General features: G+C 46.3%; 1 protein-coding gene and 1 pseudogene across 1 annotated transcript; one reads left to right on the top strand and one right to left on the bottom strand.

The window, feature by feature from the left end:
• LOC119333760 overlaps positions 1 to 1475 on the bottom strand; it is a 2409-nt pseudogene extending 934 nt beyond the window's left edge.
• A 387-nt stretch (positions 1476 to 1862) lies between these two features.
• LOC119333759 lies at positions 1863 to 6238 on the top strand. The gene is made up of 4 exons (XM_037606540.1): positions 1863 to 2008; positions 2113 to 2522; positions 3271 to 3491; positions 5678 to 6238. The coding sequence occupies exons 1-4, from the start codon at positions 1863 to 1865 to the stop codon at positions 6236 to 6238; spliced, it is 1338 nt and encodes a 445-aa protein (XP_037462437.1).
• Positions 6239 to 27584: the final 21346 nt, after the last annotated feature.

Below are 27584 nucleotides of genomic sequence, written 5' to 3'. Positions count from 1 at the left end.
ATTTGATATTGTTGGCGCGAACACTGTTGGAAGTTATATTCCAATGGAAATCAATACAGGAAACAAATACTCGCCATACAAAAAGTAAACATGCCACCTAGGATTCCATGGCCCTATTGGAAGTTTTCCTTTTCATCTAAGTGGAAATTATTGACGTTCTCTCTACTAGGAATTTTACTACCAAAGATTTTTGTTCTAGGAAACGCAAAGTAAAAGCGGGTAATTTCATATAACCCCCTAAACAGTGTACTCGCCAAGTTTACCCAAAAATTACGCAAAACAAGTCATTACAACCCTTGATGAAAATATTCTTTTCTTTTGCTTTCTAGAAGTCCTCTTGTAAGTTATTTTTATTCTGATAGTAGATAACATCATTACCGTATATAATAAATAAAACATAATTTCCCGTGACTTGCATAGGTTGAGCAACTAGACCTATTTTAACACTCATAATACAAAAATACCTGCTAAGAAATGAACTTTTATGAACTGATTTCCATAGCATAGGGCATGACGCCAACATAAAGGATAAAAAATCATTATGGAGTGAACTGAAACCATTCTACTCGCAGAGATGAACCAAACTAGTTCAGGCAGGTATCTGGACAATTTCCTCTGATTTGTTTGCAAAACCTAAAAAATGCAACCCCTGAGTGCTAATGCATCACAATTTAACTTGTAAGAGTAAACCAAGTAAAGGAAAATAACCACAAGATTTCAGCAGAGAATATATCAATTCACCCCATAGCTTGAAAAATATGTAAAGAGAGATTGATCACTTACTCTCATTACGGTCGGCAACATGATACTCCGCTTTCCACAAATGAGTGCCCCTGAACACAGAACCATCACGGTGCCTGCTTTCTGGAAGTATTTCCATGGGAATCACACAATCTTTTTTGTTAGACCTCTTTCTATCCTTGGTTGTGCTCCTTCCAATTTCCTCACAACCATAGATGTCCACAAGTTTTGCAGATGCATCATGTTTGCCAGCTACAACATCTGTAACCTCCAAGGCTGTGCCACTCGTCTCTACGTTTTCCATGCCTTGGCTGATGGCGGAGTGATCGTTGGCAGAAGAGATGAGCAATCCCTGGCCTGGCTCAACAGAGACTCGTCAACTGTGAATCCACCGGTGCTGGCCATGCTCCGGGATCCATGACGAAATAATCTATCACCAAAGAGCACCCAAATTAGGTCAGAATCCAGATACAAAACATAGCAACTTACTAAGGGCCTGAGCTTTGGCATCAGACGAGGAAAACATACTGGGAAACACGACGGGCAGCTGGATCGGGAGCCACCATGAGAGGGAAACCTCGCCGTGCAAGCGCTGGTGGCGCCCGGCAAGGCGGAGCAGAGGCCATGAAAGAGAGGAGAGGTCGCGAGGCAGAGGAGAGGCGGCGCATTCGGTCATAAGAGGTGGCGACGCCAGGTCGCCGGAGGAGATAAAAAATCGGGCAGAGGATTGGCATCTCAGCGCGCGGCGGCGGCGGCAGAGGTGCGGCGAGAATGGGGAGAGAATCATAGGATTTTTTCATATAGGAAAAAAAGACCCGGTCTCATAGGATTTTCTTTCCGGTCCGTGGCGTCGCAGAGCAGTTCCTGGCGCGCCGGAACGCGTCGCGGGTGAGATCAGGGTCGACGGCCTCGATCGATGGCGTTGGCGTGGCATCCACCGTCGAGGGAGATGCCAGTTTTTCAACTGGAGCAACGGCCCCCGCGTCGTCCGGACCTCGACCCTCGCCACCGATCCGTGGGGCCTGCGGCATCGTCGCGCTCCACGTACGCCCCTGCCTGTCCGCCGCCGCCGCCGCCGCCTGGATGCAAACCCTCCACTCGATTCTTCCTCTCCCGACCCAATGCGCCGCCTCTCCTCCACCTCGCGACCTCTCCTCTCGTTCATGGCCTCTGCTCCTCCTCGCCATTCCTGGTCGCCACCAGCGCTTGCACGACGAGCTTTGCCACTCATGGAGGCTCCCAGTCTAGCTGCCCCTCGAATTTATGGGTATGTTTAATTTTCTTGATCTGATGCGCGCCGTTTATAGTTAGTTGCCACAGTTTTGGATCTGGATCCTGACCAGATTGCCTTCTTATGCTCTTTGGCGATAGATTATTTCCTCATGGATCTCGGGGCATGGCGAGCACCAGCGGATTCAAAGGCGATGATTCAGCTAAACCAGACGCGCGATCGCTCATCTCTTCTACCAAGGATCGCTCTGCCATCAGCCAAGGCATGGAAACCGCAGAGACGAGTGGCACAACCTTGGAGGTTACATATCCTATAGCCGGCACACATGACGCATTTGCCAAAACTGTGGACATCTCTGGTTGTGAGGAAAACGGAAGGAGTTCAACCAACAAGGATACAAAGAGGGCATCGGTAGCAAGCGATGGCCAAGAAGATGATGTAGATGTACTCCCCATTGGAATGTTTCCAAAAAGCACACACCGTGATCGTTCGATATACAGAGCCAATCATTCATGGAAAAGGGAATATAATGTTGCAAACCGTAACGAGAGTAAGTGATCAATATATCTTTACCTATTTCATTTTGTTACGGGCACCTTTTTCAAGCAATAAGGTCAACTGATGTGTTCTATGTTGAAATCTTGTGGCTAATTTTCTGTGCATGAGCAAGTTTCCTTTCCAATAGAATGAGTTCAGTTCAGTGCATAATGATTTTTATCCTTTTTGTTGTCACCATGTCCTGTGTTTTGGAAATATATTCATAAACATTCATTTTTAGCACATATTTTGTACCATGAGTGGTGAAATAGGTTTAGTTGCTCCCAACTATGCAAGATGGAAAATTATGATTTATTATTATTATTATTATTATATAGGGTATGATGTTATCTACCGCGAGAATAAGAAATTCTACTTGCAAGGGGGATTCTAGAAGGTGAAACAAAAGAATATTTTTCAACAAGGGTTAAAATGATGTGTTTTAGTAATTATTGGGGTATACTTAACCAATAAATAGTTTAGGGGGTTATGAAATAAAATCTGGGAGAGTAAAATGGACCTTTATTTATTGATGTAATGAGACGCTAGCCGCTTTTTCTTTGGGTTTCTAGAACAAAAACCTTTGAGGGATTAAAATTCCTACTAAAAGGAACATCGATAGTCCACTTGGAAGAAAATGAAAACTTCCAATAGGGCCATGGAATCTTCTAGTGACACGCTTAATTTTTGTATGACGACTGTTGTTTCATGTATTGTTTTCGATTACAATTTAACTTATTTCTTTTACTTTTTTTGTGAAGCTCGGCTACCAGAACCCACAGATTGTGACATCCGCAACGGAAAATGCATTCGGCATATACCTAATCGCGTGTTACAAATTTTGTCATTAAAGTTGACTAAACTTACTGTGGATCCTGGCCCAGTAGAGTTGTATAGATACATAGCAGTGCGGGATTATATGGATACATTGCTTAATTATGTTGTCAATATAAGCAGGGATGATCCCATCATCGTGAAGCAGGTGCAAATCCATACTTTGATACTTACATGTGATTATTTCAAGCAATAAGTCTACTTAACTCCCACAAGTATAAAACAAGGTATTTGGCCCCTTGAAGCATTCAATATGGTTTAAAGTACCCACTGGGGGAGTTCTCACATTAGGTGGATGTTGCAGTGTGGGCGAAACCATCCGAGGGAATGATTTATACGGTATGGAATAAAGGGGGGGGGCTTTTTTTTGAACCGAACCAGCAGGAGCTCTGCCATTGCATTAAGAGGAGGGAACAACTGTACATCAGCTGAAGATCAGCTTACAGAGAAGGAGTAACCAAAACAGGCAAGAGGGCCATGAACAACCCTGTCGCCCAACACCTAAGCCTAACCCCCACATGCCTCAACTAAGAGGCGAAAGTCATCACTAGCAAGCCTGCCAACATCAGCTGCCGAAGTGCACTTTCCATCGAAGATTCTTCTGTTCCTTTCCAGCCAGATGTTCCAAAGAGCGAAAGATGCCATGGAGAGCGAGTTGTTCCTTGTTTTGTTGGGCTTGAGCTGGAGCAAAGCGCCCCACCAGGAGTTCACTGAGGAGGCAGCCAACGCTGTAGCTGTGAGGTCAATATGAGTAGCGCTCAGCGAAAGCCACACCTGCCTCACATAAGGGCACTGAAAAGAGAGATGTGCCGCCGTTTCAATCACCAAGTCACATAGTTTACACTTTGGATCATGTGGCCATCCGCGCAATAGCAATCTGTCCGCAGTCCAGTTTCTGTTCTGAAGCAGAAGCCAAAGGAAGAACCTTATTTTCCTATCTGTTTTCACCTTCCAAACACTGGCCAGCTCTGGTTGGTGCAAGCGCCCAAGGAACTGTGCATGGTACGCAGATTTGGCCGAGTACGAACCATCAGCTGACAGATGCCAGGCAATGCTATCTCTGGAGGTTGATAGTTGCACATTTTGGACCTTCTCCCAAAGTCCCAAGAATTGGTGGATTTCCTCGTGAGAGTTCATGCGCATTAATCCTCTCGTCCAGCAACCATTGTGCAAGGTGTCTTTAACCAAGCTATTTTTCTTTAAGGCCAATCTGAACATCAAAGGAGCTACCATAGCCGGGGACTCGCCATCCAGCCATCTATCCTTCCAAAACTTGGCGAGCACCCATCCCCGATGGTGATCTTTGTGCAAGCCTGGAAAAGTGCCCTATCAGAGTTGTCACAAGGCACCGGAGTCCCCTTCCATGGTCTCTGAACATAGTCCCACTCCATCCACAGCCAACGCAAGCGAAGAGCTCTACCAAAACAGTTTAAGTCCTTGATACCGAGGCCCCCAGTCAACTCCAGAGCACACACTTTTTTCCAGGACACCATGCATTTCCCTCCATGGGCAACCTCTTCGCCAGCCCACAAAAAGCCCCACCTCAGCTTGTCAATCCTCTTAATGAACCAAGCACTCAGATCAAAGGAGGTAAGGATGTACGTGAGAGTTGCTATGAGGACAGAATTTACAAGCAAGCACCGTCCCAGCTTGGTCATGAGCTTCCCTTTCCATGGCTGCAATCGCCCAGCAAGTTTGTACAGGGTAGGCTGCATGGAACAACAAGCACTCAAGTCTTGTGAGTTATCTGTACACACGCAGCAGAATGGTAGTTTGGATTGTATAGGCCACCATTGCACCAAGTTTTTATTGTGGAAACTTATAAATTGTGGAACTGAGTGAGTATATCATGCATTCCAAACAAAATCAAATAGAATAGTTCGCGCTCTTGGTTGCTACTTAACACACCAGCATGAATCATTGCATCACTATAAGTCATTTTGTTTTCTCTTCTCATTTCTACATGCTTATGTAAAAATTGGGATCCAAACACTGTTGTGCAGTATGTAAGCTGTCAGTTTGATATGTGGCAGAGATGTTGGTCAGCAATTGTAAACTATCACAAAATTAATGCTGTTCCAAGTAAAACAGCTTAGAGAAGTACACCCTCTGTTCCTAAATGTAAGATGTGCTTTGGTAGTTCAATTTGAATTGCTAAGACGTCTTACATTTAGAAACAGAGGTACTCCCCCTCCGTTCCATGATATAAGAACGTTTTTGACACTACACTAGTGCCAAAAACGTTCTTATATTATGGGACAGAGGGAGTAGTATAAAGCTTTAGGTGTTTCTTACTTCCATATGAAGAGCTACTAAGCAGTAACAATTTTGTAGGGTTCTCTGATCGCCATGGCTGGCCCTAAGCGAGGGATAAATATGCTTTCCACTGCTCTAGTGGAATTTGACATGAGGATCAAGGTAGGCAAGGAAGAAAGGCATGACTGCCAGCTGATCGATGGTGTATCAGACCTAGACGACCTGTGGAGCCCATGGGACTGTGCACTCAAATACCACATCAATGGCGACTGTGGCACAGTTGATTTAACTGTATCACGTATTGATCATGCAGTCATGGCGAATGTAGAAGTTGACGTGTCAGAAGTGCGGAGCAGTTTTGATCTGTGCTTCCGTTGTTTTATCGGTGGTTATGACGAAGAGATTCGGCTCTTCAATGGTACAATTGGCGAGTCGCGTCATTTAACGAGGTCTGTGGTCGCTGTGGTGGATGGTTCCACTTTGGATTTGAAGTTCGAGGTTGCCTCGGAGCCATCCGGTTCAGCGGAGCACTGCTGCTCCTTCAAGGCGGGCACGCATGGGCTTGATACTCGAGAGATGAAGACTGAATTCGGGTTGATCTCAGTGAAGGTGACTTGGTCGACTCTGCTCTCCATCTAGTAGACTTATTGCAGCGCTTGAATGAAGTTTGTCGAAAAGTTGTGTCTGAGGAATGGGCCAAGAGCCGGTCAACAGTCTAGAGTGAGTCGTACGTGGACATTGTTGAACTGTTTAGGGTATCTTTACATGTTTCTGGTTAACATGTCTCTGGACACTGTTAAATTATCTAGTGCTCTTCTTGCTTAGCAAATTTGCTTGGTGAACTAGGGCTAGGAGGCACCTTCCCTGCCCATTCCAGCTCTAATCCTAGTTTGAATCCTAATCCACTCTAGTTGGACGTACTGCTGCCTTTTTTTCGTCTCTTAAACTCATACAGTTGACTTCCTTTCATAAAAAGAAATGTGTGTTTAGTGCTAGTTTTTTTTTTAATTTTTGTTGGGAAAGCTTAGTGCTTACATTTCGTTTTTTTTTCTTTTAGCCATAGTGCTTACATCTCTTTTTTTCTTTAGAGGCTTACTCTAGACACTTCTTTAGGGAGTCCAAAAATGATCAAAATTTTAATGTGTTTGTGGAGTTTGAGGGGGCCTTGCTCCCTCGTTCTCTTTCGGTCCACCCCTGACTTATGCTATGGCCATTTAAAAAAACGCTCATGATATTTTTAGAAGTTATTTTTTTATCATTGTTTGTAAATTAGTAACATTTATTAAGTGTTGGAGGATTTAAAATGTTCATGTTTTTTTTACAATTATTTGGATATTTATTAAAAATGTGATTTTTCACATTTAAAGAAAGAATCACGAAATCTTTACAGCATATTTGCAAATTTATGAAGTGTTCATCTAGTTAACAAAACAATAAAAAAAGAAACACAACATAAAAATTAAAAGGAAAAAACAAAGAGAAGTAATGCAGTGAACAACTGCTGGTGGAGCGTAGTCTCATCCACGGGCCAACTTCCTGACCATCGCTGGCATAATGCCCAGGTGAACTGGCCGCGATTGTATCTAACGGGTTATGTCCTCTGTCGGATAGCTGGTCTCCAACCGCCGGTGGATACGAGGCAGTCAGTGGTTTTTCAATTGTCGTTCAATACTCTACGACAACTCCTTGGCAAACCTGAACGACGTTTATCTCTCAAATGTTAAGACGAGTTTCGTTAAACTTTCGCCAAACCGACATTTGTCAGTAAGATCTATGTGTTTAGCTTTTGCTTTGGTACATTAGATCTTCCCATGGTTAACAAACAGTCATGGAGGCTAAAAGATTAATACATTTTTTGGGGCAACTTCATAAGAAGACTTGGCATGTAGGGCCGGAATTCAAGTCGAGACGAGCCGATTTAGCTCGACTCTTTGGAGCTTGTTAAGATAACGTATTAATTTGGCTCGGCTCATTAATTAGGATAGCGGGTTCATATTCAAACATGGCTCAACTTGTGCACTTCATGAGTTAGCTTGTTTATCTCATGACAAACTTTAACAACAAAGTACTATATATATTATGTATACAACAAACTACACAAATATATTTATGACAGCATATTTTGGGGAAGTATCAAGTGAAAACGTTTGTTCACTGAAAACTGAAAACTCTCTTCGTGCGCCACTGGATCGAGGACCTACGGTACAGAAAAAAGGTGAAAACTAACCACGCACTTAATCCCAGTTTTGCAGCTAACCCCCTGCATTTAGGTCCTTTCTTGGTAACAATTCACCCCCAAAAAAGGGAAAACGAATCGTGCTCTGTACAACCTCCATGAGTCTAGTCGTGCGCCGATCGCCATATGCCCTAGCTCTCCGACGGCCGCCCCGTCCAGCAGCGCTAGCACTCAGCCGGCTGTGATTCCCTGCCGTCCTCCGGCCATCCCCATGAGCCCCCGCCCTCCGCCGGTCTCGGTCGTGTTCCCCTGCCCTCCGTCGGCCGCGGCCATGAGCCAGTGCTCTACGCCCATGCATCGCAGGGAACTAGGGAAGTACAGTAGAATCCATGTTACTGAAAGAAAGTTGCTCAACTAGCTGTCGTACAGCACCTCCAGAGCAATGGGAAAGCTAACTGTAACCAATTCACAATCGTTCTGAAAATCTGCAATTTCAGTATGTACAACAATAGCAAAAGAACAAAGATCTGTTGTACATCCACATTCATTCAGGATCTTTCTGTACATTCATATACAAAAAGGTGCAGCAAAACAAAAAGGATGTGTCATGTGTCTGAACATCCACATTCATTCATGGCGTTTAATCAGTTGCAGGAAAACATCGACCATTTCTCTGTACAGCAAAACATCTATAATTTCTCTGAACATCGACATCAGCCATTTCCCTATACAGCAAAACATCCACAATTTCTCTAAACATCCCTCGCTGGGAGCAGCACCAGGTCGTCGGGTCGACGGGCCAGCGCCGCTGCCGCTGCCGCCTCCAACGCGTGTGCAGAAGAAGGGCAGCGATGCGGAGGACGCGGCCTCTAGGTCTCCTCGCGTGGGAGCAGCACTAGGTCGCCCTTGCGTGGGGCCACCATGGAGATCGCATCGGGCTCCACCGCGGCCTCCGCGCAGTCAGTCGCCGTTGAATAGCCGCCGCAGTCAGTCGCCGCCGAATAGCCGCCGCAGTCAGTCACCGGCGCTCCCTGGTCGCCCTCGCGAGGATGGAGAACTAAGAAGGGGATAACGAGTACGCCCTCTCCTGTGGATAACTATTGTTAGCAGGGGGTTAGCTGCAAAACTGGGATTAAGTACGTGGTTAGTTTTCACCTTTTTTCTATACCGTAGGTCCTCGATCCAGTGGCGCACGAAGAGAGTTTTCAGTTTTCAGTGAACGAACGTTTTCACTTGATACTTCGCCATTTTACTAAACAAATAAATAACTTACAACAAACAGGCACATGGTTCACAACATAGAAAACAACACTCAACAACAATATACTACTTATTTTTTGCCCCTTCTGATTAACTAGCCCAATGAGTTAAGCGAGTAACTCATTAGCTCGGCTCGTTAAACTCGGTATATTAGCAAGTTTCGATTCAGACTCCGCTCAACTCGTTTGTGAATAGGTCCGGCCGATCCACGAGCTTCTGGATTAGCTCACAAGTCTCAAGTTTTAATTCTAATCGTTGGCAAGGGTAGTATTAATTCGGTTTAATATTCAACCCTCAACTTCAAAACTGGTTATTCCACACCCCAAACTAACCATCCAGTTCAAAAATAAACCCTTTGCCCGGTTTTGACTCATTGAGTGGTTTTGACCATGTTAGCTGCTGACTAGGCACTTCCATGTCACCATTTGACACCCCCTACATGTGGGTAAAATGCACACTCCTTGCCGCATGCCATCCCCACTTACGCTCTCCTCGTAGCATTGATCCACCCCGTCGGAATCCTTCAAGAGGATGTACCTCCTCGCTGGCTTCGATGGCTCGGATCTATGGCCACCCACCTACTGTGTGCCGGGGAGGCCGAGGATGCCCATGAGCGCCGCAATGAACGGCGGAGGCAGTGAATCGGACTACACCATGCAGGGCCTTGACACGATGCAGCGGCGCGGACTGCACGCACACGACAATGTGGTTGCATGCACACTTGACGGCCGTCCACGATGACACGGGAAGCCATCTCCTCTGACACCGCGCCTCCAATGCGAGATCTGGGCCTCCTTTGGGGAGCTTGGGGGGGCTGCTCTGCCCTGGCCCCAGCCTCCCTCGATGGCAAGCATTCCACATTGTGCAGGCCGACGAGGCCCGACCAGAGCACACCGCCATGGCTAGATGCATGCGCGGAATAGAAGGGGAAGAAGAGCGTGGAGTGAGGAGCGGCCGGAGCGAGAGCTTGTACGCGACGACGACAGTCGATGTTAGAGGGCTACGGGAATTCGTGGTTGTGGGTGGGGGAATCGACCAGAGCTGGAGCGTGCAGCTCGGGTGACGTGCTGCTGGCGGCGACAAGTCCCTGTTCGTCCACTACAAGCCGGTAGTCGGGTCACACAAGAACGAAGGAGTCAAGGCATCGAAAGAGAGATGTAGTTTTTTATTTTTGTTTTTTCTTGGGCGGGTCCCACGTGTAAGGAGGAGATCAAAATCTGACGTGGCGGTGCCAACTCAGTAGTCAACATGGTCATAACTGCTTACCTGAGTCAAAACCGGGTGGAGGGTTGATTCCTGAACCGGATGGTTAGTTTGAGGCGTGGGATGACCGGTTTAAGAGTTAAGGGTTGAATATTTAACCGTGTGGGTTGTAATGTGAACTTTTCTCTTATTTTTATCACAAGCGTGGGACATACATTTGTTCAAAGGAAAAAAGGGAAATGTCGATAACTAGGTGGTTTTATTTTTCTGCTTCCACCTGGTGGTAACTAGTAGTTTGAAAGAAGAAAGAGTAAAGAACACAGATACAGGCATGTGGAATATTAAACCCTTGTTCTTATTATCATCTGTCTCTTATTCTTGTATGGTTTATCATCCAAGTGGTTTCTAATCTTTACTGACCAAGAAGTGCTGCATGTAAGTTTAGGAACTGGCCGTTAGAGCATCTCTAGCCCTTCTCTAAAATTCTAAACCCTTTCTAGACCTTCTCCTAAAAAATTTTGCCCCTCAAAAAAATGAGAAGAATCTCCTCCAAATGGGAAAAAAATAAGTTAACCGAGAAAAATCTTCAGCCTAAATCCTCTCTCCTCCATCCCCCACATACGTCCTTGTTGTTGCTCCTCGTCCTCCCCACTCATTGCTAGTGCACTCCGTTCTCTCAAGCAAGCCACCATCGTTGCTTTCCTCCCCGACTTGCTCGCGGCGATTGTTCCCTACTTCCCCATTCAACCTTCCGCTCCTTGAGTGCTGCCTCATCCACGACCTCGCATGTCGCACCCCATGGCCTCATACTCCGATCTTGTTTGCTGATGTGTATGCCAGGAATGGGCTCGCCACGAATCCCTAGCATGAGAAGGGCACACTGTGGATGATGAGATCAGTCTCCGCATCGGTGTCCTAGCCCCGCACGGCCTCGACTGCAGCGCGGGCGGTGGCGACATCTTTTTGGTCTGCCGCCACAAGCCCTCTTCACCATTTCGGCGGGCCTCTACTCCGGCGTGAGCTCCTTCTTCAGCTTCTTCTTTGGGCGCATGGCATCAGCGGCCACGCTGTTGGTCGTGACGTCTGGGGTGGAGGCGGCGAAGGGATTGGGCGTGTCATCTATGGCGCAAGGGCAGGAGGGTTTTGGGGAAGAGGGAGGGGGATGGGGTGGACGCCCCGCCGATGAACGGGGTCATGGAAGGATAAGGGAGGGCGTTGCAGGTATCCGCGCCGAAGTAAACCCAGCTCAAATTTAGGCTGAAAATGGGTCACATCGAAAAAAAAATGATACGCGTTCCTTTACGTCTTCGCGTTTAGCTGCATTTTTATTCGCGCGGAGCCAAACGGACGCAGCTGAAGAAATGGGTTGCCACGTTTGAGCTGACCTTATGTCTGGAGAGAAGAATCAGGTGGAGGATTTGCATTTGAGCAGGTCGCGGCGGACGGTGGATGGTAAGTTTTCGTGGCGCTCGCGTAACACATCCTCGCCCTGGCCAGACGGATTCACGCGTCTGCCGGTGTGTCCATGTTGAACTCGGATTCCGGACGCGCTTCCTCGATCCGAATTGGAGTGGAGCTCGACTTGCACATCATCATCAGAATTTATATAAGCGTACTACATCCACAGCAGAATTCATCGCTTTCCTTGATCGCCCAACCTTCTCCCTACCACGCGAGACAAGAGCACCACCGCTAGCGCTAGGTCACACAGAGGACAGAGCTCGCGTCCGCCGCCACGCCATGGCCGCGCCCACGCAGAGCAGCCCGCTCCGCCGATGGAAGCGTTTCTTCCGCGCCTTCGACTCTGTGGACGCCGCCATCAAGCCCTCCGACCCTGACCACTCACGCGACGAGCTCCGGCGCGCCAGGGTCAACATCGTGGAGCAGCTCTGCGACGCCGCCGACGACGATCAGGCGGAGCGCCTCTGCAAGATTCTCGACGACCACATGGCGGAGTCCCTTGAGACGCTGCGGCTGGTTCCGGTGATGCCAAGCGTGTTGGCCTCCACGGACCTCGGCAAGTCCGTCTGCGCGCTGCGCAGGCACGAGTCGGAGCGCGTCCGCGTCCTGGCCAGAGGCCTCGTGAGCGGGTGGAGGGCGTCGATGAAGGACGAACTCGCCAAGGTCAGAGACGCTCTGCACAAGCTTGACAACATCAACGTGCCGCAGAACAAGGAGGTCACCATCGATCAGCAGACCGTGGGAATCAGCAAGAAGGCGTCCCCCGCCGGTGACCGTGCTGGGCTCTGCTCCGAGGAGAAGATGGAAGCTGCGAAACGCAAGTTCCACCAAGCTTACCAAGAAGCAGAGGACGCCAAACGGCGGCGCAGGACGCAGTTGGTGCAGGCGCCCAAGATGATGCAGCCAATCAGGAGGTGCACCAGCTCCATGGTCAAGAAAACCTTCGCGATCAAGACGCAGCTTCACATGGCTTAGGGATCTAGCTCAACCAGTTGGAAATATCTAAACTAGTGTTTCTGTATCCTTCTTTTCGATCATGCAGTACTGCAGTGCAATTTCTTGCTTGCTTGCCTGTTCTGTACGATGAACTGAAAGCGAGATTCGGTGTTACAAATCTGCTGAAATCGGCAAAAAAAATACTCTTCTTGTTGGGAAAGATGTGTTTTTGTCGGATTGCAATTCTGCACGTACCTAAGCAGTAAGCAATCAATAAGCATTCCCTTTTAGTACAATTTTGAGTTCTCATGTCCGTGCTCAGACTTGTAGTCCAATTTGAATTCAATCAAAATTGACAAAACAATCCTCTTATGGGACGGAGGGGGTACATATGTACGACAAACCAAGATATACAACCACAAAAAAGTAAAAGAAAAATCTGAGGTTTGCAAGTTGGATTGATTGCATAAGAAAATGTCATTGTTTTTTTTTACAGTTTGAACTGACGTGTATTAGGTTTTGTCTTCTTTAGTTTACACATCTAGGTATTTTGACTGAGAAAGGCTTGTGAGATCGTGGCATCCTTCATGTTGAGGAAATATTTACAGGTGTACAAGATTCCCCTTTTATACATGACGAAATGACATTACTGATTCGGTTCTTATCTGCAGACCATGAGAGCCAGTTAACTCCATGGTCACCACTGATAAACAACAGCAGCGACCCCATGCCCCTCTCTCCATCCTTTCTATCCCCAAATGATGTAGGTCCTCGAAAGTACTATTATGCTTCCGAGCTCAAATCCGCATGAACAGTAAAATCGAAAAAATAGATAAAAATTCAAAAAAATCTGTAATGTTTTTGTGATAAACTTTGACAAATGTTTTGTACGCTTGCAAAATTTTCAGCACGAAATGACATTCGTGGAACGCGTGACAAAAAAAACAAAATCGTCACTCCAAAATGTGTTCAAAACTAGCATTTTGGAACATCGTTTTTTTGCCACGACTTCCACGAATGTTATTTCGTGCTGAAATTTTGCAAGCATGCTAAAGATTTGTCAAAGTTTACCGTGAAAAAAAATCAGAATTTATTGAATTTTTTTACTATTTTTGTGATTTTACTATTTATGAGGGAGCATTTGAGCTCGGGAGCATATACTCCATGTCCCAGTGTCCTACCATAATCTGGAATCCTACAGAATGACCAAAATACTTATTTGGGCTTTTCCTCATCGACCTAACAAGTTTGTTTCGAGCCATTCGGAGCCTCCGAGTGGTTTGTTTCGGTCTCACAGAGTGAACGTGATCAAACTTGTGTACTCTTCTGGATTCCACACGGTCTCACCGAGTGCACCGGGTGTCCCGTGACAAATTTTCTGACATCCATTCGGTCTGTCCGAAGTAACTCTGCGGCTTCTGCCCCTGAACTTGTTTTGGCTCCACAGGTTGCATACGATGTCGGATTAAGACGATTTTTATATCAAAATCAACCGTTTCGACGAGACAAAGATTTTTCATGTTGATAACTTTTTCATTTGAGGCCATCTTAATTACTTTTTGTGCCCCTGAGACTTTTCGGCCAACGGGAAGCCGAAAAGTGCTCTTCGACCCAGTTGGGCACTCTTTGGCAAATGGGAGGCTGAAGAGCCCACTTCGGCCAACGGTAGGCCGAAAAATCCCTCTTCGGCCAACAGAAGGCCGGCGGGGTCATAGTTTTGATTTTTATGCATTAGGTCGTACAGTTTCCGAATTTGCTATAAAAATCATCATAGTTTCAAAAAGAAGCACCAGAACAACAACTGCTGCTGTTGAAGAGTAGCTTAGACCAGAAGTACCCAACCAGAGGACACACGAAGAAAGCGGATTACATCCAGATCCGTGCAAATCCACCAAGGACAGATCCGCCGAAGACTGATACGTCTTCAACGTATTTATATTTATGAAGTGTTCATATGCTATATTTACATCAATTATATATGGTTCTGGTGCACTTTTATGGACTAACTTATTAATATAGTGCCCAGTGTGAGTTCCTATTTTCTGCATAGTTTTTGTTTCATGGAAAATCAAAATCTAGGAAGATCAAAATGCCGCAGGAAATTACGGTGATTTTTTTATGGAATATATATAATTTTTGTAGAAAAGAATCAATGCAGGATGGTGCCCCCACAAGCCAGGCTGGGCAGCCCTTAGGTCGCTTGGAGCTCTTCTTTCGCCGCAAGAAAAATCCCCTCAAAATTTTAGCCCGGTCAGAGTTACGAATCTCCGTCTATAAAAGAAACGGTGAAAGACTAAAAAACACACGTGAAGCAGAGAAGAAATCAGCGAGATATCCCATCTCGGAGGGGTGAGGGGCACTCGCCCCTCCAGGCACCATGGGGGCCAAGGGCCAAAGGGGAGAACCTTTCCCCATCTAGGGGGTGTGGGAGCTAAATCCAGCAGATCTCGGCTAGGGGGTCTTGAGCTGGTCTCCCTGCTTGTATTGTATTAATTGTGGATGGAGCACAAAGTACACGATGACCTACCTCAAGATCGTATGCATGAATCTAACTTGCTTCTACCAACAAAACCCTTGGCTTATATTCTGCCCGAGGGTACCTAGGGTTACACAGGGTCGGTTACATCTAGATATAACATGCCAACTATTTGAATATGCCTTGAGGTGTACGCTAAATCTTCGGAGGATTTCATCTTGAACACGTCGAGGGCCTAGTATACGTGGTCGATTTCACAGGATCGATTACATCCAGATCCATAGACACCTAATGACGACTACAAGCACTGAAGTGAGCCGATGGCGCGCCGCCGTCATCGCCCCTCCCTCGCCTGAGCCGGAAAAATTTATTGTAGTAGACAAACGAGAAGTCGTTGTGTTAAAACTACATAGGACCAGCGCACCAGAACATCAATTGCAGTCGTTTAAGAGTAGCATAGATCGGAAGTATCCAACCTGAAGACACACGAAGGAAGTGGACTACGGTCGGATTATGCAAATCTACCAAGGACAAATTCGCCGGAGAAACACCTCCACACGCTCACCAACGATGCTAGAGTGATCAAGCAAACAACGTGAAGGGGAGACATGACAAATACAAAGATAAATCCTATAACAATGTCAGCTACAAACAAAATGATAATAAACAAGCATGTAAATTTGACCTATAGTAAAGGAAGAATGCTACTGTGCAATTCTAGAAAAAGCTCTTGGGTGGTCTTTTCATTTCAGTACCGAAGCCGAATAGATCAATTAGATGACCATGGGTATGAGTCTCTTGCTTCACCTTCACGTGTCCCATTTCTGCATCCGTTCTTGTAAGCAATAGCTACCCGTCGACAAGAAATCACTTAGATTAATAAGGTTTTGTAACTAGGAGTTGTACAAAGTGGCTCAGCCAATGGCGTAGGTTTTGAGTGGTATGAATTAAATAAAATATCATAATAAGCACGGAAGATCAACATCGGGGTCGGCATTAAGAAAGACAAACCATGGGATATGGCCACGATGGACTTTATTGAGGGCCCGATGCCAGGGGACTATACACGCTAGCCCAAGCTACTGGTTTTATCTATAGAGCAAGGGTTAGCATGTGACCGTGACTGATAAATCTTCATCGTATCTATTTTTCCAAACTCTTTTGCTCTTATTTTGGATTCTAAATTGCATGATTTGAATGAAACTAACCCGAACTAACGTTGTTTTCAGCAGAATTATCATGGTGTTATTTTTGTGCAGAAATAAAAGTTCTCAAAATGATCTGAAACTTCACGAAGATCAGTTTTGGAGAGCAAGGGTGTTGCTTCCACGGACCTCGCCAAGTCCGTCTGCACGCTGCGCAGGCACGGGTCGGAGCGCGTCCGCGTCCTAGCAAGTGGCCTCGTGAGCGGGTGGAGGGCGTCGATGAAGGACGAGCTCGCCAAGGTCAGAGACGCCCTGCACAAGCATGACAACATCGACATGCCGCAGACAAAGGAGATCACCGTCGATCAGCAGCAACATGTCTCCGCCGATTCTGACATCGTCATGAAGACCGTGGGAATCAGCAAGAAGGCGTCCCCCGCCAAATTGACACCAATGCCGTTCGAGGCATCAAGCTAATGGCCTGAGCGATTTGTGTGTTTGACCCCAGCAAAAAAATTCAATTGACACCAGCCCACCGCAGAACATAAGCCCAAAGTGATAGCCCAGTTAGATAATTACAGCCGTCAAGGAAGTATCCATCTGGCTGGTTAGTATAGCACGGAGCCCATGAAGGCACAACAACCGCCACTTATGGCCGCGATGAGGCAAGCCCTCTCAGGCGGATCAATTATATATGGTTCTGCTGCACTTTTATGGACTAACTTATTATTATAGTATTTTCTGCATAGTTTTTGTTTCACGGAAAAATCAAATTCTGGGAAGGTCAAAATGCCACAGGAAATTACGGTGATTTTTTATGAAATATATATATAATTTTTTTAGAAAAGAATCAATGCAGGATGGTGCCCCCACAAGCCAGCCCGGCACGCCCCCCCGGCTTGTGGGCAGCCCTTAGGTCGGTTGAAGCCCTTCTTTCGCCGCAAGAAAGCCAGTTTCAAGAGAAAAATTCCCTCAAAATTTTGGCCCAGTTAGAGTTACGAATCTCCGGCTATAAAAGAAACAGTGAAAGGTCAAAAAACACACGCGTAGCAAAGAAGAAATCAGCGAGATATCCCATCTCGGAGGGGCGAGGGTCTCTCGCCCCTCCAGGCACCATGAAGGCCAAGGGCCAAAGGGGAGAACCTCTCCCCATCTAGGGGGCGTGGGAGCTAAATCGAACAGATCTCGGCCAGGGGGTCCCGAGCTGGTCTTCCTGCTTGTATTATATTGATTGTGGATGCAGTACAAAGTACACGATGACCTACCTCAAGATCGTATGAATGAATCTAACTTGCTTCTACCAACAAAACCCTTGGCTTATATTCCGCCAGGGGATACCAAGGGTTACGTAGGGTCGGTTACATCTAGATATAATATGCCAACTCTTTGAATGTGCCTTGAAGTGTACGCTAAATCGTCGGAGGATTTCATCTTCAACACGTTGAGGGCCTAGTATACGTGGTCCAGTCTTCAGTAGTCAGTGGTCCCTGGCCCGGCCCATGATTAATAGGCCGACGTGGTTGGTACTGATACGTCCATTTTGCATCATGCTTTTATATCAATATTTATTGCATTATGGGCTGTTATTAAACATTATGTCACAATACTTATGCCTATTCTCTCTTATTTGACAAGGTTTACATAAAGAGGGAGAATGCCGACAACTGTGATTCTGGCTGGAAATGGAGCAAATATTAGAGACCTATTCTGCACAGCTCCAAAAGTCCTGAAACTTCACGGATGATGTTTTCCAAATATATAAAAAACATTGAGCGCAAGAACTTCACCAGGGGGGCCCACACCCTGCCCACGAGGGTGGGGGCGCACCCCCTACCTCGTGGCCCCCCTGGTGGCCCTCCGGTGACCATCTTCTGCTATATGGACTCTTTCGATGGGAAAAAATCATAAGCCATCTTCTCGGACGAAACTCCGCTGCCACGAGGCGGAACCTTGGCGGAGCCAATCTAGGGTTCTGGCGGGGCTGTTCTGTTGGGGAACGTAGCAGAATTTTAAAATTTTCTACGCATCATCAAGATCAATCTATGGAGTCATCTAGCAACGAGAGAGAGGGACTGCATCTTCATACCCTTGAAGATCACTAAGCGGAAGTGTTCAAGAGAACGGGGTTGATGGAGTCGTACTCGTCGTGATCCAAATCACCGATGATCCTAGCGCCGAACGGACGGCACCTCCACGTTCAACACACGTACGGAGCGGAGACTTCTCCTCCTTCTTGATCCAGCAAGGGGGGAGGAGAAGTTTATGGAGATCCAGTAGCACGACGGCGTGGTGGTGGAAGTAGCGGGATCCCGGCAGGGCTTCGCCAAGCACAAGCGGGGAGGAAGAGGTGTCACGGGAGGGAGGGAGGCGCCAGGGCTTCAGGTGCGGCTGCCCTCCCTCCCCTCCACTATATATAGGGGCCTAGGGGGGCGCCGGCCCCTTGTAGATACCATCTAGGGAAGGGGGCTACAGCCCTATGTTGGGGAACGTAGCAGAAATTCAAAATTTTCCTACGTGTCACCGAGATCTATCTATGGAGAGACCAGCAACGAGGGGAAGGAGAGTGCATCTACATACCCTTGTAGATCGCTAAGCGGAAGCGTTCAAGAGAACGGGGTTGATGGAGTCGTACTCGTCGTGATCCAAATCACCGGAGATCCTAGTGCCGAACGGACGACACCTCCGCGTTCAACACACGTACAGCCCGACGATGTCTCCCACGCCTTGATCCAGCAAGGAGAGAGGGAGAGGTTGAGCAAGACTCCATCCGGCAGCAGCACAACAGCGTGGTGGTGATGGAGTAGCGTGGCAATCCTACAGGGCTTCGCCAAGCACCACGGGAGAGGAGGAGGAGAGAGGTAGGGCTGCACCAAAAAGAGATCTAATCGCGTGTTTTGGGCAGCCCCTAGGCCTCACTATATATAGGGGAGAGGGAGGAGGGTGCGCCCCCTCTAGGGTTCCCACCCCTAGTGGGGGCGGCAGCCCTAGATGGGAAAGGGGAGGTGGCCAAGAGGGGGAGAGGGGGGCGCCCCCTAGGGTGGGCCTTAGGCCCATCTAAGCCTAGGGTTTCCCCTTCTCCTCCTTTGCTGCGCCTTGGGCCTTGTGGGAGGCGCACCAGCCCACTTAGGGGCTGGTCCCTCACCACTCTTTGCCCATGCAAGCCTCCGGGGCTGGTGGCCCCACTTGGTGGACCCCCGGGACCCTCCCGGTGGTCCCGGTACATTACCGATAAACCCCGAAACTCTTCCGGTGACCAAAACAGGACTTCCCATATATAAATCTTTACCTCCGGACCATTCCGGAACTCCTCGTGATGTCCGGGATCTCATCCGGGACTCCGAACAACATTCAGTAACCACATACAAACTTCCTTTATAACCCTAGCGTCATCGAACCTTAAGTGTGTAGACCCTACGGGTTCGGGAACCATGCAGACATGACCGAGACGTTCTCCGGTCAATAACCAACAGCGGGATCTGGATACCCATGTTGGTTCCCACATGTTCCACGATGATCTCATCGGATGAACCACGATGTTGAGGATTCGATCAATCCCGTATACAATTCCCTTTGTCTATCGGTACGATACTTGCCCGAGATTCGATCGTCGGTATCCCGATACCTTGTTCAATCTCGTTACCGGCAAGTCTCTTTACTCGTTCCGTAACACATCATCCCGTGATCAACTCCTTGATCACACTGTGCACATTATGATGATGTCCTACCGAGTGGGCCCAGAGATACCTCTCCGCTTACACGGAGTGACAAATCCCAGTCTCGATTCGTGCCAACCCAACAGACACTTTCGGAGATACCCGTAGTGCACCTTTATAGCCACCCAGTTACGTTGTGACGTTTGGCACACCCAAAGCACTCCTACGGTATCCGGGAGTTGCACATTCTCATGGTCTAAGGAAATGATATTTGACATTAGAAAAGCTTTAGCATACGAACTACACGATCTAGTGCTATGCTTAGGATTGGGTCTTGTCCATCACATCATTCTCCTAATGATGTGATCCCGTTATCAACGACATCCAATGTCCATGGTCAGGAAACCGTAACCATCTATTGATCAACGATCTAGTCAACTAGAGGCTTACTAGGGACATGGTGTTGTCTATGTATCCACACATGTATCTGAGTTTCCTATCAATACAATTATAGCATGGATAATAAACGATTATCATGAACAAGGAAATATAATAATAACTTATTTATTATTGCATCTAGGGCATATTTCCAATAGTCTCCCACTTGCACTAGAGTCAATAATCTAGTTCACATCTCCATGTGATTAACACTCACATGTCACATCGCCATGTGACCAACATCCAAAGAGTTTACTAGAGTCAATAATCTAGTTCACATCACTATGTGACTAACACTCAATGAGTTCTGGGTTTGATCATGTTGCTTGTGAGAGAGGTTTTAGTCAACGGGTCTGAACCTTTTAGATCCGTGTGTGCTTTACAAATCTCTATGTCAGCTCCTACATATAGCTACCACGTTCTATTTGGAGCTATTCCAAATAACTGTTCTACTTGGAGCTATTCTAAATTGTTGCTCCATTATACGTATCCGGTATCTCTACTCAGAGCTATCCGGATAGGTGTTAAGCTTGCATCGACGTAACCCTTTACGACGAACTCTTTTACCACCTCCATAATCGAGAAAATTCCTTAGTCCACTAGTTACTAAGGATAACTTTGACCGCTGTCCTGTGATCCATTCTTGGATCACTCTTGTACCCCTTGACTGACTCATGGCAAGGCACACTTCAGGTGCGGTACACAGCATAGCATACTGTAGAGCCTACGTCTTAAGCATAGGGGACGACCTTCGTCCTTTCTCTCTATTCTGCCGTGATCGAGCTTTAAGTCTTAACTTCATACCTTACAACTCAGGCAAGAACTCCTTCTTTGACTGATCCATTTTGAACACCTTCAAGATCATGTCAAGGTATGTGCTCATTTGAAAGTACCATTAAGCGCTCTGATCTATCCTTATAGATCTTGATGCTCAATGTTAAAGTAGCTTAATCCAGGCTTTCCATTGAAAAACACTTTCCAAATAACCCTATATGCTTTCCAGAAATTCTACGTCATTTCTGATCAACAATATGTCAACAACATATATTCATCAGAAATTCTATAGTGCTCCCACTCACTTCTTTGGAAATACAAGTTTCTCATAAACTTTGTATACACCAAAATCTTTGATCATCTCATCAAAGCATACATTCCAACTACGAGATGCTTACTCCAGTCCTTCGAAGGATTGCTGGAGCTTTGCATACTTATTAGCATCTTTCAGGATTGACAAAAACTTCCGTTTGTATCACATACAACCTTTCCTCAAGAAAATCGTCGAGGAAACAATGTTTTGACATCCTATCTGCAAGATTTCATAAATAATGCAGTAATCGCTAATATAATTCCAACAGACTCTTAGCATCGCTACGAGTGAGAAAGTCTCACCATAGTCAACTCCTTGAACTTGTCAGGAAACTTCTTAATGACAAGTCGAGCTTTCTTAATGGTGAAACTTACCTGTCCGTCTTCCTTTTAAAATCCATATGTACCTAACAGCCTTATGACCATCAAGTAGTTCTTCCAAAGTCTACACTTTGTTTTCATATATGGATCCTCTCTCGGATTATATGGCCTCGAGCCATTTTGGAATCCAGGCCCACCATCGCTTCTCCATAGCTCATAGGTTCATTGTTGTCTAGCAACATGACTTCCAAGACAGGATTACGTACCACTCTGAAGTAGTATGCATCCTTGTCATCCCATGAGGTTTGGTAGTGACTTGATCTGAAGTTTCATGATCATTATCATAAGCTTCCACTTCAATTGGTCTAGGTGCCACGGGAACAACTCCCTGTGCCCTGCCACACACTAGTTGAAGAGACGGTTTAATAACCTCATCAAGTCTCCACCATCCTCCCACTCAATTCTTTCGAGAGAAACTTTTCCTCGAGAAAGGACCCGATTCTAGAAACAATCCCTTATTGCTTTCGGATCTGAGACAGGAGGTATACCCAACTGTTTTGGGTGTCCTATGAAGATGCATTTATCCGCTTTGGGTTCGAGCTTATCAGCCTGAAACTTTTTCACATAAGCGTCGCAGCCCCAAACTTTTAAGAAATGACAGCTTAGGTTTCTCTAAACCATAGTTCATACGGTGTCATCTCATCGGAATTACATGGTGCCCTATTTAAAGTGAATGTGGTTACCTCTAATGCCTAACCCATAAACTATCGTGGTAATTCGATAAGAGACATCATGGTATGCATCATATCCAATAGGGTGCGGTTATGATGTTCGGACACACCATCACACTATGGTGTTCCAGGCTGTATTAGTTGTGAAACGATTTCCACAATGTCTTAATTCTGTGCCAAACTCGTAATTCAGATATTCATCTCTATGATCATATCATAGATATTTTATCCTCTTGTCACGATGATCTTTCAACTTCACCTTGAAATTACTTGAACCTTTCAATAATTCAGACACGTGATTCATCAAGTAAATATACTCAACATCTACTCAAATCATCTGTGAAGTAAGAACACAACGATATCCACTACACGCCTCAGCACTCATTGGACTGCACACATCAAAATGTATTACTTCCAATAAGTTGCTTTCTAGTTCCATTTTACTGAAAACGAGGCTTTCAGTCATCTTGCCCATGTGGTAAGATTTGCATATCTCAAGTGATTCAAAATCAAGTGAGTCCAAAAGATCCATCTGCATGGAGTTTCTTCATGCATATACACCAATAGACATGGTTCGCATGTCTCAAACTTTTCAAAAAATGAGTGAGTCCAAAGATCCATCAACATGGAGCTTCTTCATGCGTTTTATACCGACATGACTTACGTGGCAGTGCCACAAGTAGGTGGTACTATCATTACTATCTTATATCTTTTGGCATGAACATGTGTATCACTACGATCGAGATTCAATAAACCATTCATTTTAGGTGTAAGACCATTGAAGGTATTATTAAAATAAACAGAGTAACCATTATTCTCCTTAAATGAATAACCGTATTGCGATAGTCATAATCCAATCATGTCTATGCTCAACGCAAACACCAAATAAAAATTATTTAGGTTTAACACCAATCTCGAGGGAGCGTGTGATGCTTGATCATATCAACATTGGAAACACTTCCAACACATATCGTCAGCTCACCTTTAGCTAGTCTCCGTTTATTCCGTAGCTTTTATTTCGAGTTACTAACACTTAGCAACCGAACCGGTATCTAATACCCTGGTGCTACTAGGAGTACTAGTAAAGTACACATCAACACAATGTATATCCAATATACTTCTATTGACCTTGTCAGCCTTCTTATCTACCAAGTATCTAGGGTAATTCTGCTCCAGTGGCTGTTCCCTTTATTACAGAAGCACTTAGTCTCGGGTTTGGGTTCAACCTTGGGTTTCTTCACTAGAGCAGCAGCTGAATTGCCGTTTCATGAAGTATCCCTTCGTGCCCTTGCCCTTCTTGAAACTAGTGGTTTCACCAACCATCAACAATTTATGCTCCTTCTTGATTTCTACTTTTGTGGTGTCAAACATCGCGAATATCTCAAGGATCATCATATATGTCCCTGATATATTATAGTTCATCACGAAGCTCTAGCAGCTTGGTGGTAATGACTTCGGAGAAACATCACTTTCTCATCTGGAAGATCAACTCCCACTCGATTCAAGCGATTGTTGTACTCAGACAATCTGAGCACAAGTTCAACAATTGAGCTTTTCTCCCTTAGTTTGCAGGTTAAGAAAATCGTCGGAGGTCTTATACCTCTTGACGTGGGCACAAGCCTGAAATCCCAATTTCAGCCCTCGAAACGTCTCATATGTTTCACGACGTTACAAAACGTCTTCGGTGCCTCAACTCTAAACCGTTTAACTGAACTATCATGTAGTTATCAAAATGTGTATGTCAGATGTTCGCAACATCCACAGACGACGTTCGAGGTTCAGCACACTGAGCGGTGCATTAAGGACATAAGCCTTCTATGAAGCAATGAGGACAATCCTTAGTTTTACGGACCTAGTCCGCATAATTGCTACTATCAACTTTCAACTAAATTTTCTCTAGGAACATATCTAAACAGTAGAACTAAAGCGCGAGCTACGACATAATTTGCGAAGACCTTTTGACTATGTTCAGGATAATTAAGTTCATCTTATGAACTCCCACTCAGATAGACATCCCTCTAGTCATCTAAGTGATTACATGATCTGAGTCAACTAGGCCGTGTCCGATCATCACGTGAGACGGACTAGTCATCATCGGTGAACATCTTCATGTTGATCGTATCTACCATACGACTCATGCTCGACCTTTCGGTCTCTTGTGTTCCGAGGCCATGTCTGTACATGCTAGGCTCGTCAAGTCAACCTAAGTGTTTCGCGTGTGTAAATCTGGCTTACACCCGTTGTATGTGAACGTCTGAATCAAACACCCGATCATCACGTGGTGCTTTGAAACAATGAACTGTCGCAACGGTGCACAGTTAGGGGGAACACTTTCTTGAAATTTTAAAGAGGGATCATCTTATTTACTACCGTCGTTCTAAGCAAATAAGATGTATAAACATGATAAACATCACATGCAATCAAATAGTGACATGATATGGCCAATGTCATATTGCTCCTTTTGATCTCCATCTTCGGGGCTCCATGATCATCATCGTCACCGGCATGACACCATGATCTCCATCATCATGATCTCCATCATCGTGTCTTCATGAAGTTGTCTCGCCAACTATTACTTCTACTACTATAGCTAACGGTTAGCAATAAAGTAAAGTAATTACATGACGTTTATGTTGACATGCAGGTCATAAATAAATTAAGACAACTCCTATGGCTCCTACCGGTTGTCATACTCATCGACATGCAAGTCGTGATTCCTATTACAAGAACATGATCATCTCATACATCACATATATCATTCACCACATCCTTTGGCCATATCACATCACATAGCATACCCTACAAAAACAAGTTAGACGTCCTCTAATTGTTGTTTGCATGTTTTACGTGGCTGCTATGGGTTTCTAGCAAGAACGTTTCTTACCTACGCAAAAACCACAACGTGATATGCCAATTGCTATTTACCCTTCATAAGGACCCTTTTCATCGAATCCGATCCGGCTAAAGTGGGAGAGACAGACACCCGCCAGCCACCTTATGCAACTAGTGCATGTTTGTCGGTGGAACCGGTCTCACGTAAGCGTACGCGTAAGGTTGGTCCGGGCCGCTTCATCCCACAATGCCGCCGAATCAAGATTGGACTAGTAACGGTAAGCATATTGAACAAAATCAACACCCACAACTACTTTGTGTTCTACTCGTGCATAGAATCTACACAATAGACCTAGCTCATGATGCCACTGTTGGGGAACGTAGCAGAAATTCAAAATTTTCCTACGTGTCACCAAGATCTATCTATGGAGGGACCAGCAACAAGGGGAAGGAGAGTGCATCTACATACCCTTGTAGATCGCTAAGCGGAAGCGTTCAAGAGAACGGGGTTGATGGAGTCGTACTCGTCGTGATCCAAATCACCGGAGATCCTAGTGCCGAACGGACGGCACCTCCGTGTTCAACACACGTACAGCCTGACGATGTCTCCCACGCCTTGATCCAGCAAGGAGAGAGGGCGAGGTTGAGGAAGACTCCATCCAGCAGCAGCACAACGGCGTGGTGGTGATGGAGGAGCGTGGCAATCCTGCAGGGCTTCGCCAAGCACCACGGGAGAGGAGGAGAGAGGTAGGGCTGCACCAAAGAGAGATCTAATCGCGTGTTCTGGGCAGCCCCTAGGCCTCACTATATATAGGGGAGAGGGAGGAGGGTGCGCCCCCTCTAGGGTTCCCACCCCTAGTGGGGGGCGGCAGCCCTAGATGGGAAAGGGGAGGCGACCAAGAGGGGGAGAGGGGGGCGCCCCCTAGGGTGGGCCTTAGGCCCATCTAAGCCTAGGGTTTCCCCTTCTCCTCCTTTGCTGCGCCTTGGGCCTTGTGGGAGGCGCACCGGCCCACTTAGGGGCTGGTCCCTCACCACTCTTGGCCCATGCAAGCCTCCGGGGCTGGTGGCCCCACTTGGTGGACCCCCGGGACCCTCCCGGTGGTCCCGGTACATTACCAATAAACCCCGAAACTCTTCCGGTGACCAAAACAGAACTTCCCATATATAAATCTTTACCTCCGGACCATTCCGGAACTCCTCATGGCGTCCGGGATCTCATCCGGGACTCCGAACAACATTCGGTAACCACATACAAACTTCCTTTATAACCCTAGCGTCATCGAACCTTAAGTGTGTAGACCCTACGGGTTCAGGAACCATGTAGACATGACCGAGACGTTCTCCGATCAATAACCAACAGCGGGATCTGGATACCCATGTTGGTTCCCACATGTTCCACGATGATCTCATCGGATGAACCACGATGTCGAGGATTCGATCAATCCCGTATACAATTCCCTTTGTCTATCGGTATGATACTTGCCCGAGATTCGATCGTCGGTATCCCGATACCTTGTTCAATATCGTTACCGGCAAGTCTCTTTACTCGTTTCGTAACACATCATCCCGTGATCAACTCCTTGATCACATTGTGCACATTATGATGATGTCTTACCGAGTGGGCCCAGAGATACCTCTCCGCTTACACGGAGTGACAAATCCCAGTCTCGATTCGTGCCAACCCAATAGACACTTTTGGAGATACCCGTAGTGCACCTTTATAGCCACCCAGTTACGTTGTGACGTTTGGCACACCCAAAGCACTCCTACGGTATCCGGGAGTTGCACAATCTCATGGTCTAAGGAAATGATACTTGACATTAGAAAAGCTTTAGCATACGAACTACACGATCTAGTGCTATGCTTAGGATTGGGTCTTGTCCATCACATCATTCTCCTAATGATGTGATCCCGTTATCAACGACATCCAATGTCCATGGTCAGGAAACCGTAACCATCTATTGATCAACGAGCTAGTCAACTAGAGGCTTACTAGGGACATGGTGTTGTCTATGTATCCACACATGTATCTGAGTTTCCTATCAATGCAACTATAGCATGGATAATAAACGATTATCATGAACAAGGAAATATAATAATAACTTATTTATTATTGCATCTAGGACATATTTCCAACACCCTAGGGGTGGCTTGGCCTCCAAGCCAAGTGGAGGCGCCCCCACCCCTTAGGGTTTCCAACCCTAGGCTCATGGGAGGCCCAAGGGGGGCGCACCAGCCCACCAGGGGCTGGTTCCCACGCCCCTTCA

The sequence above is a fragment of the Triticum dicoccoides genome, chromosome 7A (genome assembly GCF_002162155.2).
Source record: "Triticum dicoccoides isolate Atlit2015 ecotype Zavitan chromosome 7A, WEW_v2.0, whole genome shotgun sequence".
Taxonomy (NCBI): Eukaryota; Viridiplantae; Streptophyta; class Magnoliopsida; order Poales; family Poaceae; genus Triticum; species Triticum dicoccoides.
This window is presented reverse-complemented; position numbering and strand designations above follow the sequence as displayed.

Excerpts from the sequence above, each read along its gene's own strand:
- LOC119333759 (XM_037606540.1), top strand. The coding sequence starts at position 1,863 with ATGCGCCGCCTCTCCTCCACCTCGCGACCTCTCCTCTCGTTCATGGCC. Across the intron at positions 2,009-2,112 it reads GCTGCCCCTCGAATTTATGG|ATTATTTCCTCATGGATCTC; the intron begins GTATGTTTAATT and ends CTTTGGCGATAG. Across the intron at positions 3,492-5,677 it reads ATCCCATCATCGTGAAGCAG|GGTTCTCTGATCGCCATGGC; the intron begins GTGCAAATCCAT and ends ACAATTTTGTAG.